The sequence below is a fragment of the Mauremys reevesii genome, linkage group 2, assembly GCF_016161935.1.
Source record: "Mauremys reevesii isolate NIE-2019 linkage group 2, ASM1616193v1, whole genome shotgun sequence".
Lineage (NCBI taxonomy): Eukaryota > Metazoa > Chordata > Testudines > Geoemydidae > Mauremys > Mauremys reevesii.
Window position 1 is genome coordinate 219,734,258 of NC_052624.1, and position 18,817 is coordinate 219,753,074.

The 18,817-nt window shown below is 44.4% G+C and overlaps 1 protein-coding gene and 1 pseudogene across 9 annotated transcripts in view; one reads left to right on the forward strand and one right to left on the reverse strand.

The window, feature by feature from the left end:
* TCEA1 (transcription elongation factor A1) overlaps positions 1-15,332 on the reverse strand; it is a 51,732-nt gene extending 36,400 nt beyond the window's left edge. The window contains exons 1-4 of one of the 9 annotated variants that reach the window (XM_039525309.1): positions 15,027-15,331; positions 11,560-11,668; positions 10,883-10,992; positions 354-416 (exon numbers count right to left, since the gene is read on the reverse strand). In XM_039525309.1, coding sequence (XP_039381243.1) covers positions 354-374 — 21 coding nt within the window. In that variant the 5' untranslated portion in view covers positions 375-416; positions 10,883-10,992; positions 11,560-11,668; positions 15,027-15,331. Of the gene's footprint in view, positions 1-353; positions 417-10,882; positions 10,993-11,559; positions 11,669-13,997; positions 14,017-14,169; positions 14,636-14,758; positions 14,852-15,026 lie in introns of those variants that run through there. The other 8 variants (XM_039525308.1, XM_039525311.1, XM_039525305.1 and 5 more) reach the window with 8 other exon arrangements.
* Positions 15,333-15,401: 69 nt separating this feature from the next.
* Positions 15,402-18,564, forward strand: LOC120397320 (annotated as a pseudogene).
* Positions 18,565-18,817: the final 253 nt, after the last annotated feature.

The following is an 18,817-nucleotide window of genomic DNA, read 5'->3' on the forward strand; positions in this document are numbered from 1 at the left end:
GAAAAGACTGGTTATTTACCACACGGTAACTGTGGTTCTTTGAGACGGTTTGTCTGTGAGTATTCTAGTTATGGTGGTACATGCAAACTGACAGAAAGACTCAATCTAGGTAAATGGACAATATATTTTGTTTTATTATTTGCAAAGCAGCACAGGTGTACAGTACTCGACAGGCAAAGAGGCAGTTCCCTATTCCAAAGATTTTGTAATCTAAATGAAACCTTTTCGACTGTACTCCAATGCAAGGAACAGAGAATATTCTGGTGAACCTCAGATCTGCATCTAAGAATCTCTTTTATTTTTGCCATTTAAAAGCTCATATTTAAAATATAACAGCAGTGTAAAAAGTTTACCTGTAACAACTCAAGGGTCATAGGTATATTCTTAAGCTCCTTTAGCAAATCCAGTGCCCCAGCCTGTAAAACATGCACAAAAGTATTATTCAAAATATATTTTATTTCCTACATGGTTAACTTTTAGAACATTTAGCAGAAAACAAGTTATATCTCTTTAAAACCCCACAGTTTAAGTTTTAGTTCTGTGAAAGGTTCCAGATTGATAATTCTGAGGACTTAAATACTATTTATCCATGGAACAAGCTTAGCACAAGAAGTGACACTGCAAGTTTTTCCAGACTCTTAACATCAATATGCCTCAGCCTCAATCTGGAGGTACTATCTTGGGGATGAGTGCAGTTTAGTCCCACACCATTTAGTTTTTGGTCTCTCTATTAAGATTGCCAAGTAATGCCATTTGTGGTGGTGGTTACAGTCACATCAATACATATACCTTGGAAAGTGGATTTACAGCAGACTCATTTCACTCAAGTTCACCAGACAGACATCACACAGCAGCATGTTTCAGTCCGTAATGACCTGGGCTAGATTAGAATAAGAAACCTGAAGAAGAAAGGCTCTATATATCCCATTACCAATCCTTAGGTAACCAGTTCCTCTACCAGAAATATTTTTAACTGGATTTATGTTGGCATGGGTAGAATATGAAATTATATATATTTCTTTAAAGGTATCATACACAGGTAGCCAGATTACAGTATTTTACTAGATACAGGTGTAGTTTTCCCCTTGGGATGGTGTTTATTTTTCTAAATCACTCAAAAGTTCTGCAAGTGAAAAAAGTTGAATGAAGGTTTCCTTTCAAGCTATATCTATCTGCAACCACTCATATCACTACATTCATCGCCAATCTAATACACAGAATCCCATACATGTACTGCAAGTGGATCTAAAATGAGGTTCTGCACCTAAAAGTTAAATTGCAGAGCATGAATCCATACTTGTCTTAATCCCACTAAATCAAATCTAATCAGTTTACATGTGAAAACTTTCTCTCTCTAATGTACAACACTGCAACTCAACCTGGAATCTGAGTTTTCTAGTTCATGTATCACTGATGTAGATTCCAGGGCTTTGGAGTGGAGCCCAGAGCTGAAGGGCGGAGCAGCTCCGGAGCAGTGACACTGCAGGGTTTTGCCTGGAGCTTGCTCCGGAGCTGGAGCACAGCTCCAAAGCCTTGGTAGATTCATCACCTAGTTAATTTTGTAGTTGATGCATGATCCAGAATAGAATCACTCAACTAAGATGCACTGAGGTTAGGCCTACTAACAACAGTTAAAAAAAAAATCCCTAAACTTTAGTCAATACTGTAAACAGGTATTATTCTGAATACACTCAGGAAGCAAGATTGGCTGAATAAGGTGTCACTTTTAGTCACACTCCGGGGAAGAGGGAAAAAAAGTTCTCTCTGAGATGCATGGACATTAAGGATCCCATTACAGTTTTATCAAGGTTGTGTGTTTGTCCACACATCTTGGACAAAATCTCCCCCCCCTCACTCTCATGCAGTGTACTGTGCTGGTGCCTCCCATCCCAGAATGGCTGTGTTTGACTAGTATTCTATAGACAAGCAAACTAGAGCTACCAAAATTGTGGTTAACCAAAGTCATTTATTTTATCCAGCGATACCCTGTATGCTTATGAGCTCTTAATTGGTGCTGCAAAGGAAGAGCATGCAAGGTGAATCCTGAGCAAGAATCTCTGCCTAGTCTCCCCTGGTTCCTAACAAAGGAGAATGCCTGTCCTGTGGAGTTTAGAAGCTCTGTATTGTTGAACAGAAGCTTCACAGAAATGGATCTCCCAGTTATACAACCCCCCAAATACCTGAATGTTTCCATAACGTCTTGTGTTTTCCTCAGGATGAAAAAGGCTATATACATGCCTCATCAATCTACTAGAATTCTTTGAGGGGGGTCAATAAGCATGCAGACAAAGGAGATCCAGTGGATATAGTGTATTTAGATTTTCAGAAAACCTTTGACAAAGTCCCTCACCAAAGGCTCTTAAGCAAAATAAGCAGTCATGGGATAAGAGGGAAGGTTCTCTCATGGATTGGTAACTGGTTAAAAGATAGGAAAGGTAGGAATAAATGGGCAGGTTTCAGAATGGAGAGAGGTAAATAGTGGTGTCCTCCAGGGGTCAGTACTGGGCCCAGTCCTATTGAACATATTCATAAACGATCTGGAAAAAGGGGTAAACAGTGAGGTGGCAAAATTTGCAGATGATACAAAACTACTCAAGATAACAAGTCCCAGGCAGACTGCGAAGAGCTACAAAAGGATCTCACAAAACTGGGTGACTGGGCAACAAAATGGCAGATGAAATTTAATGTTGATAAATGCAAAGTAATGTGCATTGGAAAACATAATCCCAACTATACATATACAACGATGGGGTCTAAATTAGCTGTTACCACTCAAGAAAGAGATCTTGGAGTCATTGTGGATAGTTCTCTGAAATCATTCACTCAATGTGCAGCAGCAGTCAAAAAAGCGAACTGAATATTGGGAATCATCAAGAAAGGGATAGATAATAAGACAGAAAATATATTGCCGCTATATAAATCTATGGTACACCTTGAATACTGCATGCAGATGTGGTTGCCCCATCTCAAAAAAGATATATTGGAATTGGAAAAGGTTCAGAAAAGGGCAACAAAAATGTTAGGGATATAGAACGGCTTCCGTATGAGAGAGATTAATAAGACTGGGACTTTTCAGCTTGGAAAAGAGGCAACTAAGGGGGGATATGATAGAGGTCTATAAAATCATGAGTGGTATAGAGAAAGTAAATAAGGACGTGTTATTTACTCCTCATAATACAAGAACAAGGGGCCACCAAATGAAATTAATAGGTAGCAGGTTTAAAACAAACACAAGGAAGTATTTTTTCACGCAATGCACTGTCAACCTCTGAAACTCCTTGCCAAAGGGTGTTGTGAAGGCCAATACTATAACGAGGTTCAAAAGGGAGCTAGATAGACTAATGGAAGATAGGTCCATCAATGGCTATTAGCCAGGATGGGCAGGAATGGTGTCCCTAGCCTCAGTTTGACAGAAGCTGGGATTGGGTGACAGGGCATGGATCACTTGATGATAACCTGTCTGTTCATTCCCTTTGGGGCACCTGCCATTGGCCACTGTCAGAGGACAGGATACTGGGCTTGATGGACCTTTGGTCTCTCCCAGTATGGCCATTCTTATGTAAAGTATGATTGGCTGGCCTGGAGGCCAAAAGACTTTTTCTGTGGATACAACACAGCAGAGGTAGGAAAGTGCAGTCTGTCTCCCAGGCCCTCTCATTGTACCTCCCTCCTGAACCTGAAAAATCTCCAGGAATTTAAGTGTACTTAAGTTTTCCTATGTAGTTCAGGGTCTGTTCAGTTTTGTTTTGGGTTAAGACAAACTGCCAATTAGTGCAATTTGTAGTTTGTGATGTAGACACCAGTCCACTAGGTACTAGACAGATCAATTAATTTCAAAGACTGAACAGTTACTAGATTCTAACAACTGTCACTAATAACCTGGATGTACAGCTACTCACTCCCTATAACAATTCATTTTTTACATTATACCAGGGGTTGGCAACCTTTCAGAAGTGGTGTGCCGAGTCTTCATTTATTCACTGTAATTTAAGGTTTCACATGCCAATAATACATTTTAAACATTTTTAGAAGGTCTCTTTCTATAAGTCTATAATATATAACTAAACTATTGTTGTATGTAAAGGAAATAAGGATTTTAAAATGTTTAAGAAGCTTCATTTAAAATTAAATTAAAATGCAGAGCCCCCCCGAATCGGTGGCCAGGACCCGGGCAGTGTGAGTGTCACTGAAAATCACCTCACGTGCCGCCTTTGGCGCCCATGCCATAGGTTGCCTACCCCTGCATATACCCTCATCCCCTTTGGATTATGGGCCATTTATTTTAACCACTGATCCTATATACTTCTGCAAGTCTCCTCCTTTCTAGACACCAAGAAAGAAAGAAGGGATTGTCTACCTGTACAGTGCTGTAGCAAAGACACCACTATATCGACAGAAGAGTTTCTCCTGTCAATGTAGTTGTGGTGTCTACACCTGGGGTTAGGTCAGTATAACTATGTCGCTCAGGGAGTGTGCATTTTTCTCACCCCTGAGCACTGTAGTTGTACTGATGTAAGTTTGTAGTGTAGGCCTTACACTGTTTAGATCTCCTCCCTGCAGTTAAGCAAAACTTTATCAAGCATAGCTTACTCTGCTCTTGTGCAGTGTGGTTAGACAGTGGCTGATCTACAAGGCCGAGTACATCACCTTCCCACTGCTCCCAGATCATAGCCATCCAGAGCTGTATCCCACAGCATGCTCTCCTCCTAGCTCATTAGCACAATCCCACTCTTCTCTCAGCCCGAATCTCCCTTTCCCACTTTGAGTTTGTTTACTTTTATTACAGTGATGCCTGCAAAAATAATAATATTGACATGTTTAACTGAACATTTAACTTTTTACCCCTCATCTCTTTGCTTACAAAAATAGAAGTTTACTTCTTAGTGCAGCACAACCAATATAACTACAGAAGAGTAAGTTGAGTTTTATTTTGCATCTACCCATTATCAACAAAATGGTCAGCTAAGTTCTGACTGCCGATTAATTTAGTGGTGATGATTAAGGCTGTGTGTTTGTCACAGAAGTCACAGATTCTGTGACTTTCCATGACTTATGCAGTGGCAAGTGCAGCTGGCCTGGGGGCCACCTGAGCAGCTCGGGCAGCCCTTTGGCCAGGCGCACCGGCCACTGCTGGGGCAGTCTCAGCCCCCCAACACACACCTCCAACAGCAGGAATTGGGTGTGGGGAGGCTCAGGGCTGAGGTGCGGTGCTTACCTGAGGGGGGGAGGCTCCCCGCAAGAGCAACTCCCCTCCCTCAGCTCCTAGCTTCATGTGCTGCCTCTGCCCGCAGGCACCACCCCCACAGCTCCCATTGGCCATGTTTCCCAGCCAATCGGAGATGCAGAAACAGGGCTTGGGGAGGAACAGAGGCAGCACATGGTGCTAGGAGCTAAGATCCCTGCTTCCCAGGAGCCAGGTAGGGAGCCTACCCCCAGCCCCACCACCACCCCCTCCCCAGCACCCACGGTGCCCCCACCCTGGGCCACGACTCCCCCTCCCCAACCCAAGCACCCACAGCACCCCCTACAGCCTCCCCCCGGACCACCCTGCTGAGCCACACCTCTCCCATATAGTAAAAGTAATGGACAGATCACCAGCCATGAATCTTTGTTTACTGCCTGTGACCTGTCCATGACTTTTTCTTAAAAATATCCATGACTAAAACATAGCCTTACTGATGAAGCAATCAGCAAAAATAAATCAAGTTTAATCTAAAGCCCTTACAGAAAAATATTTTGACATGTAAACTGCAGAAGTAAAACACAGTATTTCCATGAGGTATGGGCGTGGTCACTTTTCAGACTATAACCATGAGAAAGTGGTATTGAAAGAGGCACCCACTCCAGTGAATACTGTGTAGAGAAAGTGTTTGCTGAAGATTATAGAATATCAAGGTTGGAAAGAACCTCAGGAGATCATCTAGTCCAACCCCATGCTCAAAGCAGGATCAATCCCCAATTAAATCCCCAGATGGCCCCCTCAAGGATTGAACTCACAACACTCGGTTTAGCAAGCCAAGGCTCAAACCACTGAGCTATCCCTGCCCCTGCAAGATGGCTAGATGCAGTTTACCAATTTCCTACTCATCCCATCTACTCTGCGATGTTATCTAAATACTATTGGTAACGGTTGTTTATACCTGTTATGATTCATTCCCTCCCAGATGCGCCTCTCTCTGAATCTTTACTAAATTATCCAAGAAAATAACTGATTTAAATACTGGTACCTAGTACTCTGCATTTCAATACTGCCTTCCATTCTGTGGTCTCAAACTGTTTTACTAACATTAATGAATTAAGCAATCTACAACCCTCAGAGGTAAGGGCATATTATTCCCATTTTACAGACGTGGAAACAAGCAGAGACTTCCTCAAGTCACACAAGACATATGTGGCATTGTCAAGAATAGAAGAACCCATGTGTCTTGACTCTACCCTACCATCCTCTGCTTTAATCAGAAAGCCTTCTTCGCCTCTATTAATTTTCTAATATTAGTTAATTGCACTGAAGCTACATTCTACTTGCCACAGAAGGCAAACTTGTTCTGAGCTTGTCATTTAGAAGCCTGCACACTAAACAGATATAGTTTAATTTTATTTTAAGAAAGGGAGCTGCAAAGAATACACAATGTAAAAAGTATTCCATAATAAATACTAAAGTTATATGAAAATATAGAAGAAAAGCATAGTAATGCATGTAACATTATTAATAAATTGTTTGTAATCTGAAACTTCTTGGAAAATACACTTTCCTGAAATACTATAGGTATGGTGAAAAGTTCCACTAGCCATTCTTAAATAGTGGGGTCTAGAATGATTTCTAAACACAAAACTTACTAAACTAAAATAAGTGCAACAATATTTAATATTAAAAGTCCTATAGAAAGACATAACTTGGACAATTATTAAATATTTTTCTAAAGATTGTATTTTTGAGACTGAATGCAGCCGTACCTTAAAGCATTATTTGCATAAAATGTTGACCACAGACTATCCAAAGAGGCCTGTTAAAAAAAGCCCATCAGCAATTTCCCAGTTAAACGGGGTTTCATCAGAAAATTCCACAAAACATTGCAGCTTCAAAGAATTTTTGTTGAACCAAAAGTAGGATTTCAATGGAACCCTGCCTGCCAGACAGTTTCCACTAGAAACTTGCCTGGCAGGCTACTGGGAACCTGGGGCTTCCAGAGTCCATTGTTCTGGAACAGCCCCTCTATGTGGGCTGCCCCAGGGCCTCCAGTTTCCCTCCTCCTATGGCGCCCCAAACATATGAGCCTAGCTTTTCCAGCGCGTACACAATGGCGTAGCATTCTTTGTCGCTGATTGACCAGTGGCTTTCCCTCTCACAGAACCCAGGATGGGGAAGTCTTGGGATGCACTCAGAGATGTTTATGTCATCCCTTCCTGCATCAATTTTGCATTGGAGGTGTGACATTATGAGTGTAATATAATATCTCATTGAAAGGTGACAGGGCCAGAAAGAGTTAATTAACTCACAGACTGACCTGACCCATGACCGAACTTTAGAGACTGGTTAGGAAGATATGTAAATGACTAAAGCTTTGAAATGCAAGGGGGCAGACAAACCCTAGAAGCTGGTGGTTATTCCAATACTTAGATTTACCAAGCCAGCACCTATATAGCTTCTATATTACCATACAGGTTACTCAGAAGTCCAAACAACACAGTTCCCTTAAAGTACCCAGCCTCAGGCCTCCATCCAGACACACATCAGATATGATGATGATTACTGAAAATCTTCATCATATAAAAGAAAAGGTTCTTCCAATCCCAAAGGATCAGTCACACACCCAGGTTCAATTATAACTTAGATGAACAACATTAATATCTACATTAACTTAATGTTAATTGGGTTTCAAATATTTGCCAAAGCTTGTATGGATAAAGTAGCTATGTTCTTTAGCTCTTGGCAAGATCATAGGAAATATACAGGAACCATGCTGCAAGAGCAGATCCAATCCACTATTGTTCTAACCAAGTTTTACCTTAAGTTTGTAAAGAGATTCAATCATGTTCTTGAACATGAGTTTGGTAAAGCATTTCTGTTATACACTGATACGGCTTCTAACCCAGTACAAGCTGTAGTGAGACAGAACCCAGGATGGGGAGCTCTTGGGATGCACTCAGCGATGTCATCCCTTCCTGTTCAATTTTGCATTGGGGGTGTGATATTATATCTCACTGAAAGATGAGTGTAATATTATATCTCACTGAAAGATGACAGGGCCAGAAAGAGTTAATTAACTCACAGACTGACCTGACCCATGGCAGAACTTTAAAGACTGGTTAGGAAGATATGTAAATGAATAGAGCTTTGAAATGCAAGTCTGCATTGTTAGAGATAGAAGGGTAGATGTTTACTCAGGTCTTATGATATAAGCAAACAACACAGTAAGGAGCCTGGAAGCCCTTGGACAGGCTTCCAGGTCCATCGCTCTCAGGCAGCTCCACCATGTGGACTCCCTCAGAGTCAGGGACCCTGGAAGCCTTGGCAACTGCTAACTGAAACTGACATAGGGCCCTAAGTAGTGGTGGGCAGTAGTGAACCTGATAAGAATGTCAATTTCAGTTAGGAGCAGCTGGATTCCGAGAAGGCACACTTCCTTTCAGAAACCATATATGCTTGTGCTTCTAAAACTTTATATTTTATTTTTAGAATTCCCATTTGCAGGAAAGTCAAAATCTCCCATGAAATTGAAATACCAAATTTTGGCTAGCTCTGTTGATAAATATAATATGAAACCACAACACTAAGGAATGTTTGTAACTATGCTGAGTGCAGAGACTTTTCATTAGATAAGTCTGATCCTTGATTTCCTAAATTTTGGTATGTCAAATATCTATTTGTCATGGGTTCATGCTGCACAAAGGATAGGAACTTTAGACATTTTTCATAGGCTGGGGATGAGCAAAACTGGAGGTGAAGTCCTACACTGGACTGCTGGTATTTCAGATATCATTGAAAGATCTAGCTTCATACACGTTTTCACATAAAAATGTAATTTATTGAATTATACTTAAGGCAAAAGTCTGAGTAAGAGTCATCAGCATCTTCTGATGTTAAGATGTATGTTAGTGCTGTACTGTTAGAGTTATTCAACAATTTATTGGAAATTATTATAGCATGAAGTCACTACAACCCTTCCTTTCTTTATGGCTAGACTGGAGGTGGGGGAAGAGGGGATTGTAACACTGTACCTCAAAGTAGCACTGTGGAACCCCCCCCATTCACCACGGTCATATAATTATGATATGTTTTGTACAAAGTATACCTTGTAAGGTATCATTTTAAGTCTTGATCAGTTGAACATTAATATCCTGTTGATTGTATGTACTACCATTGTATGTGATTTTATGGAGTATTGCTATACATGCTGCTGAAATAGGTTGTGAGATTGGGAGATACCCACAGCAAGCCTTTCAGTTGTAACAAAGGAGGGCCAGACAGACCTTGGTGGCCCATCAAAAAGAATCCAATACCCCAGAGGTTTCTCAGAGAAGCCACATACGCAGGGCTGGATTAATACAGGGGCTTTAGGGGCTGCAACCCAGGGCCCCAGGCTAAGGGAGCCCCAGCACAGCAGGGCTCAGGCAGTCTGCCTGCATGCCGTGGGGCCCCATGCCACTCCCAGAAGCAGCCAGCTGCTGGTACATTTCTGTAGCCCTGGCGGGCTCCGCGCACTGCCCTCACCCCCAGCACCATCCCCGCAGCTCCCATTGGCCAGGATCTGGCCAACGTAAACTGCGGGGATGGCGCTTGCAGGCAGCACACAAAGATACGCTATCCCCTTCCCCCCAGGGGCATGCAGAGACGTGCCAGCAGCTGGCTGCTTCCGGGAGCGGCGTGGGGCCACGGCATGCAGGCAGGCAGGCAGTCTACCTGAGTCCTGCTACACCACCAGCCAGGAGCTGCCTGTGGTAAGCACCTCCTGAACGGAGCCTGTACCTCGCACCCCCTCCTCCACCCAAACTCCCTCCCAGACAGAAACTAGCATAACAGCTGTTCTAAGGTAAGAAGTAGGCTATTTTGAAATAACTTAACTATAGTCTACATGTTTTAAGATTGAAATGTAACCACAGAACATCTTTATGTTAATTAAAAGGCAAGTTTAGTATAGCATTAATAGCCTTGATGCCATAATTGTGATCATTTTGATTTAACTTAAGAAAAAGACTTGTATACAGGGGCCCCACAAAATCTAATAGCCCCAGGAGAATTAATCCGGCCCTGCTCATACGCCATGGGGGTGGACTAACCCATGTCACAGCACGGATCTTTCTAGCAGCTAGAAGAAAGTATAAAAAAAAAAAGAGTGGCAGTGACATAATCACTTGGCCTCTCTTCCCCTCGACCCCATCTCAACACCTTAAGATCATCTAGAAGGAAGTCTAGTCTGAGTATTGAGGAACTGTAAAGTGCCTGTAACATCTGCTAGGATTCAAATCTTGCTTAATCTGCTAGTGTCAGAATTTAGATTGCATTTCTATTTTTATTTCTTAGGTAACCAACTTTAATCTCTATGCCTGCTAATTATAAACACTTCAAATCTATCTGTAGTTAATAAATCTGTTTTGTATTTTACCTAAAACAGTGTGGTTTTGGTTGAAATGTTTTGGGAATCTCAGCTCAAATTACAATGGCTGGTGCAGGTCCACTTTCCTATGAAGAAGTGGTGAACTAAGTAATGAGCTTACACTGGTCAGGCTTTTGAGCAGTGCAAGATGGTACAGTTCTGGGATGGGGCTGGAGCTGGGGGGAAATTGGCTGAAGCCTCTCTACTGGTTCATGAGTGGCTGGGAGATCATTCATATAACTCAGTTGGGCGTGTCCCTGCTGTGGATGGCTATGTAAGTGCAGTACCTGTCAGAGGTTTGTAGCTTGTCACAGCATCACAGTGTGATAGAGACACCCCAGGTTGTTGGGTTTGGAGGGCTCAGAGGTCCCACAGTCCAGGTTACACCCCGAGGACTCTGTGACAGGAATAACCCAACACTATTTCTGTTTTAACATAGAGCTAATGTACGAAAGAAGTCAAAAACTGCTTTGTCACAGCAACTATTTTGTGAAGTAGTGACAATTTTCTGCACAAAGAAAAGCAATAGTGCAATATTTCAGTTGGCTCTGATAACTGGTGAAAGGACCTACACTTACAATCTCATCTCAGTCATGCACAGCCATCCACTTGAAATGGCAAATAAACTTTTTAAGTAACTTTATTCCTAAGTAAAATCCTTAAAAAACATACTCCCTTTTCACAATTGCTTTGTTGACACCCTCAATAACAGAGAAACAAGTCTCAATATCTAGCTAGTGCAGTTTACAAACAAAACAAAAAAATATCCCCACACAACTCACCCAGATTAATCAAATCACAGTCTGAGGGAAAACGTCTGCGTTGACTAATTTAAAAGTTATGGGTTATAAAACAAAGTAACTTTTTAAAGGAATACCTATGTAAAGTTAGTTACACAGTAATTGTCTGTTCTATTAAGGGGAGCTACAATTTAAATCTAGTAAGATTAAATACTTCCTCTTACCTTTTCTTCTCTAAACTTACTGAACTGTCCTTGGTTTTTGAAAATTCATATATGCAACGCTACCTCTGCCCACATGCTCCTACGCATTTCAATAAGGACATTCATTACACTGATGAAAATATAAAATAAAAATAAACAGTACACATTTTTAACTAAGGCTACAGGTAAGGTGCAACTGAATAATGAATACTACATTCAATTTAATTACAATCTTATTGGAGGAACAATATAATGTATCTGAGATGTGTGTCAAGTGTTGCATGTTATAAAGTGTAGTATTTCAATACAATCTTGAAACAAAACTACATATTATTACTTTTGATTAAGCTGAGCATATTAGTTCAGCACAGCAGCAATTTAACAAGCCAATTTATTATTTATAGAACACCAATAGTCTACCCATGAAAAAAATGGATGTCCATGTTGATGTTATACTTTTCAATTCATCACACGTCAAACTCCAGACAACTGGGATACTACAGCTCAATGTTCTGTTATGAGCCATGGAGAAAGATTTTCAGTAGTAGGTTAAATAAAATCATCCCTTCCCATCTGTTCTTTGACAAATTAGGGCTCAAAAAGTGTCCTTTGAAATATCTGCACATAGACATATACATCAGTAAAATCATTTTCAGTTGCAGCAATGCATCAAGATTTTATTCAAATGCTACAAGGCAGTGTTTTTAAAAGGGGTACTGTCAGCATAAAAAACAAACTGACTAAAAGATTTTACACAAAGAGCAGTTCATACTGTGGAAAACTAGGTAAATATGAAGTTTCTGTCAGAAACTTCCATATTTGTGTGTGAGAGAGATCACTTATCAATTCAGCTTCATCCTCCAATAAAATTATAATCTTGTGTGTGACAGCTTGGTAAATTTCAGGAATGGTCTGTATAGTATGTCATTAATTTAGTATTCTGATTATATTGCAGGGTCAAGTGAGAATGTACTGCAAGATTTGAAAAGAAATACAGTAATACCAGCCAGGAGCAACCACTCACAGGAGTTAGTAAAAGTGGTCTCTTGTAAGAGGTGGTCTCTCTTCAAAGGTTTTTACATTAGAGAGTGGTGGTGTTCTGTGGACTCTGCAAGTAGTCACTCGTGACAGGTGATCTCGCTTCAGAGGTGGTCCCTAAGGCAGGTTTTACTGTACCTTACAATTTGCAAAAAATTATTAAGGAAAACATAGAAAAGGAAAACCCACTGAATTGAAGGTAGTATTGTAACTATCTGTGCTTATTGTCCTTGGTACATACATGCGCATGTAGAATGAAATAAGCAGGGAGCAGAAAAAAAGAAAATATCAAATGAATAAACAAGGGGGAAGAGAGAGAAAAACTGAGACTATTCATCCTCTTAGAAAAATGTCAGTCAGACCCAAGAACGTTGTGTAGACTAGGAAGGCTACCTGTTGCCACCAATGGGTGTCAGCAACAGGTCGAGCTACACTGGTGCTGAACCTGGTTTAACTCATAGGACTGATTAAGACGCACCAAGATTTCTGAAACAGTGCTCAATATAGTTTGTCCTGGCTTACAATCACAGTTAGACTGGGTTCAGCACCAGCCAAACCGTAATACATTACCTGCAAAAAGTATTTTTTTCTAACACAGACAAGTCTAAGAAGAGCAGCCATGGAAAGATTAAACCTTAGACAGAAAAGAAAATTTTCCACACTGCATCTAGTTAAGAAAAATTCTCTAGAGTGGATTCCCAGTCAGCTCATTCTTGAAGACTCAGTGAGATTTAGGATTTAACAACCTCATTAAACACAAAAATCTAACTTTAAATACAGTTGTCTGAATTACTAGTCCATACAGAAAATACCAATAAATGAAATAGCAAGGATGGTATTGAGTCTTGTGGCACCTTATAGACTAACAGACGTATTGGAGCATGAGCTTTCGTGGGTGAATACCCACTTCGTCGGATGCATGTACAAGCTCATGCTCCAATACATCTGTTAGTCTATAAGGTGCCACAGGACGCTCAGCTGCTTTTACAGGTCCAGACTAACACTGCTACCAGAAGCGGGGCTAGAAAAGGTAGGCTGCCCCGCGCGCGCGCGCGCGCGCGCGCCGGCGCCCGGCTCGGTCCCTCTTCTCGCCGCTCGAGCTCCTGCTGGGCATGCTGCCTGCGGCAGGTCACCGCGCCGGGGCGCGAGGACCTGCGCCGCCCGCAGCGAGCCGGCGGGGAGCCGGACGGCGGGCGACCGAGACCTGCCGCCCAGTCATGCCGGCGGGTCGTCCGTCCGTCTCCCGGTACCGCCGCGCAGGGGGCGGAGCTCAACCGGAGCCAAATGCCGCCCCCCCGGGAAACGGCCGCCCCAAGCGCCTGCTTGGCGCGCTGGTGTCTAGAGCCGCCCCTGACGGCTACCCCTCTGATACTTGACAAGGATGGTATTGTTTCTCAAAGCTTCACTGATTCATAATTCACCTAAACAGATTAACAGACTGTCCCTGGAATCTTGCAGTGACGTATCTGTAAGGAAGGGATACACAGAGGATGGGATAAGCATTCTGTGTTAACTACCCAAGTTATGTGTTGCTTCACATGAACAAATTGAGGTCTTTAACTCTAGAAAACCTTGCTTTCAATTTGAACTAACCATAGGGATCCAAGTGTTCTGTAAAACTCCACCTCCATTCATACGGCACCAGCTGCTACTTGTATTTATTAACGTAGTAAATACGTCTGGCTTTATCATTTGCCTAGAGTAAAAACTCTGAGCTGTCTCAGCGGCCAGCCTATGCTGTGCTGGGGGCCGTTTCAGAGGGTTGGCACAGCTAATCCCCAGCGCCAGAGCCACTCTCCATTGTTCAGTTCGGGTTTTAACATCTCACGTGACGCAGCTTCATGCTAGTGATTGAAGGCAACGTGTGTGATCGGACCTGTCTGCCAGCCCGGGCTGCGGGGCGTTACCGGGGCTCGCCGGCCAACCCGCCACTTGCTGAGCGTCCCCTCCCCAAGCCCATCGAGCCTGCTGCTTCGCTCGCTGCTGGGGACCTAGCGAGGGGCCGTATTCCCTGACACGGCCCGGGCACAGCCCACGCGGGACAGGGGGGTTCTCTGGGCGGGGAGAGGAGTCCCCGGCGCGCGCACCGGAACTAGCCCACTCAGGACAAGAGGCGCCCGGGGCCGTCCCGAGGAGACGCGGGGCCGGAGCGCTGCAGCGCCCGGGCTTACGGACCACTGACCGAAGGGGCACCGGGAGCAGGCGGAGTTCGGCCAGGCAGGAGACTGGGGGAAAAGAGCGCGCCCCGCCGAGCGCCAGGCACCTTCGGGGGACGGTTGGGGGCGTGCGCGAGCCCGGGCCTCACAATTGGGCGCGAGGCACCCTGCGGGGGGGGGAGACACAGAGATTGGCGCGCGACGAGCGCCGGGACCCCAAGCTCTGACAGGAAACAGGGCGGCCCCGCGCGCGCGAGGAGAGTAGGGCGCTGTTCCCCCCACCCGGCCGCTCACCGCGTTCTTCTTCTGCACCATCTTGTCCATCTTCTTGGCGATGCGGATGATCTCGTCTTCCGTGCTCATGGCTGCGGAGGCCCGAGCCGGGCGAGGGCTGGGCCTGCGGGATACACAAGAGAGACGAGAGGGGGCCGGCCGCGGACCCAGCCGCTCAGGGCCCTCCGTGCAGAAATGGAGCCAGGCCGCCGGATAACAACTGAACCCAGCAGCCCGAGCGGCGGCGCCGGCGCCAGGCAGCGCTCATCAAGCACCAGCCCGGGGAGACAGACCTCACTGAGGCAGCCCGAGAGCATCCACCCGCGCGGGGAGGGGAGCTGGGGAAGGCGGGGTTAGCGGCGCGGGCCCTGCCCCCACGGGCGGGAGGTGCCCGCCACTCCGCAAGCAGCGAGCGAGGGCGGGGCGGCTGCTGCCTGGACTGCGGCTCGGTAGGTGCGTCCGCTCGGGGCGTGCGGGCCGCGCTACACAGCGGCAGCTCCGCACCCCGCTCCTCGGGGCCGTGGGGAGCCAGTGCCCCCGCCCCTGCGGTGCGCTAATTGCTGGGCCCGGACAGGTGCGGGAGCTGCAGGCGCCAGACCCTGGTTCCCTGACGGCGCGTCACAGCGATCGCTTCTAAGGACGAGCGGCTGCTCTGCGTCTCCCCCCTAAAGCGCTGTTACTGCCTGGAGGGGAAGGAGGCTCCCCACAAGCCCCATGCCGCCTTGCTTCTTGATTGGTGGGGAGCAGGATTTCCAACAAGCCACTTCTGCTCCCCTAATTGGTTTCACTTCACTGAGGGTATCTCTACACTACAGACTTAAGTCCAGCTACAGTTATTGCTACATCTCATATTGAATATCATGGCATAAAGAGAACGTGGCACGCAAGCATGTTGACGTCTACCCCTTTCGGGCACATTTCAGTTAGTGACCTTGTACCCCTTCCGCACAAGGCTGCATGAACTGCAGTGATATGCACACACCATTCTCTTTACGCCATGTTGAATATAACATTTCACTCAGCACGTTCAAACCTGTGGGTCTTTACCGTGTGTGCGATAAGCACAACTAAACTAGTTTAGCTCAAAACAATATAAATATTTGTGACAAATGACATTTGACAAAAATCAGTATTTCTAAATATTGTTATTAAACCTAATCTCCATGGATTTGTGGCTAAAAGAAGGAACTTTGAAACAAAAAGCAAGTTTTTCCAGTACTCCAACTGTGGCCGAAATAAATGAGCAAAATATTGTGACACTTCAAAGTGAGGATGAACAATCGCAGTCTTTTGTTGCCAAAAAATCTGTTAGTACTAGTGAGTTATCCAAGGTGAAAGAATTTCCACCGAAGTATATCAAAAAACAAGAAGAAGCAGGTGTTAAAGGACCGAAATGAAAGTATGATTAAAGTTATTTGTCTTTCGGTTTTACGTGTGTTGGAAATAAAGATGTTCCTGATGCGCAGTGCGTCGTGTGCAACAAAATACTAGCAAACAGTTAATTGGCTCCTGCTAAATTTCGTAGGCATTTGGAAACCAAGCATGCTGAATACAAAGATAAAGATACAAGTTTTTTCAAGAGGAAGCGTGACTCACTTGGAAATTGTAAACTTTCGATGATTAAAATTGCTAAAACAGACAATAAAAGTACAACAAAAGTGCAACAGAGGCATCTTATTGAGTAAGTTACCGTATAGTGCTTGCCAGAGAAGCTCACACTATTGGAGAAATGCTTATCAAGCCTTTCACGAAAGATATTGTAACGTGTATGTTGAGCGAGCAGTCTGGTAAATAATTGATGCTATACAGTTGTCAAATAATACTGTTGCACGCCGTATTAAAGATCTTGCCAATGACACAGAAAAAAAGCTAGTTTGCCAACTGAAAATTTGCCATGAGTATTCATTGCAGCTAGATGAGTCCAATGACGTTTCAGGACTTGCTGTGCTACTAGTATTTGTCCTATATAGATTTAATAATATTATTGAAGAGGACCTGCTCTTATGTGAATCTCTGCAAAGCAACACAACTGGAGAAGAAATAGTCAACTGCATCAACAATTTTATCAGAAAGCATGAAATTAGTTGGGGAAAATGTATTGATGTATGTACTGACGGTGCTCAGGCAATGATCGGGAAGATGAAGGGAGCTGTAATGCAAATCATAAGTGTGGCACCAGAAAGCACTAAGAGCCATTGTGTTCTACACAGACAAGCACTTACAGTTAAAAAAATACCAGCATATCTGAAAACTGTGCTTGATGAAGCAGTACAGATTATCAATTTTGTCAAATCTCGACCACTTCAATCCAGGTTATTTAAAATTTTGTGTGAGGAAATGCATAGTCAGCACAAAGCGCTTCTTTTACAGGAGTGGCTATCCAGAGGAAAAGTGCTTGTGAGGCTTTTTGAACTTTGTAGTGAACTAGTGGTATTCTTCACTTCAGATAATTCAGGATGAAAATTTAGTGACTGTCTGACAAATTCCTCATGGCTAATGAGACGTGTGTATCTTGCAGATATTTTTGCAAAATTAAATGAAACTAATCTGTCGCTGCAAGGAAAGAATGTGACCATTTTTACTACATGGATAAAATTTCATTGTTAAAAAACTGGAATTCTGGGCATCTTCTGTAGAACAGAATAACTTCAACTGCTTCCCTACAGTACATGAACTTCTGACTGAAATAAATTCTACAGTCCACGAAGAAGTTTCCAGCGGAGGGAGTCCGTCGGAGCAGCTGCTTATCTGGTCTGAAGGCTATTTGCATTTAAGAGTGAATGAGGGGTGGGGGAAGTGGTCGGAATTTGCAAGGCAGGGAGCTGACACAGTGTCGGCTCCAAAAATCCACTCTCTCGCTCTCCCCCGCACGCTCCCTGTCACACGCCACCCCACCCCCCTCTTTTGAAAAGCACGTTGCAGCCACTTGAACACTGGGATAGCTGCCCATAATGCACCACTCCCAACAGCGCTGCAAATGCTGCAAATGTGGCCACACTGCAGCGCTGGTAGCTGTCAGTGTGGCCACACTGCAGCGCTTTCCCTACACAGCTGTACGAAGACAGCTTTAACTTCCAGCGCTGTACAGCTGCAAGTGTACCCAAACCCTAACTGTTCTCTACAGCTGTCCCACAGTGCCTCACATGAACTGCTCTGGTCATCAATGTGAATTCCATTGCTCAGGGGTCATGGAGACCAGAATTACTCCTGCCTCTTTAAAGCTCCAAAATTTTTTGAAACTCCTTTTTCCTGATTGCCCAGCTTGGCAAGCACACCTAGCAACTCTCCATTGTTGAGTGCAACTGCCCAGCTGATTGTGCTGGCTACACACTCTAGTCACACTCATGTCTGGAGTAGACATGCGATGTTGGATTTTCTGGGTCTGTGGGGAGAGGAGGCTATGAAGGCACAGTTCCAAACCAGCCTAAAAATGTCAACATCTGTGAGCAGATTGTTCAGCAGATGCAGGAAAAGGGGTACAACAGGGACTAGCAGCAGTATCGCCAAGGAGCTGCAGCAGGCATACCAGAAGGCCAGGGAGGACAACAAATGGATGTGATACCAAGCTGCAAACCTGCCACTTTTACTACGCTCGGGGAGGAGGCGGAGCAGGGGTGAGCTGCTTCACTTCTTCCGCCTCCCAGGCTTGCGGTGCCAATCAGCTTAGGTGCTGCAAGCCTGGGAGGTGGGAGAAGTGAAGCAGCGATGGCGTGTTTGGGGTGGAGGAGGAGCAGGGGTGAGCTCGGGGGGTGCCTCAGGGTGGGGGGTGGGGAGCTGCTGCAGGGGGGGCGCCTCAGGGCAGGGGCTCGGGG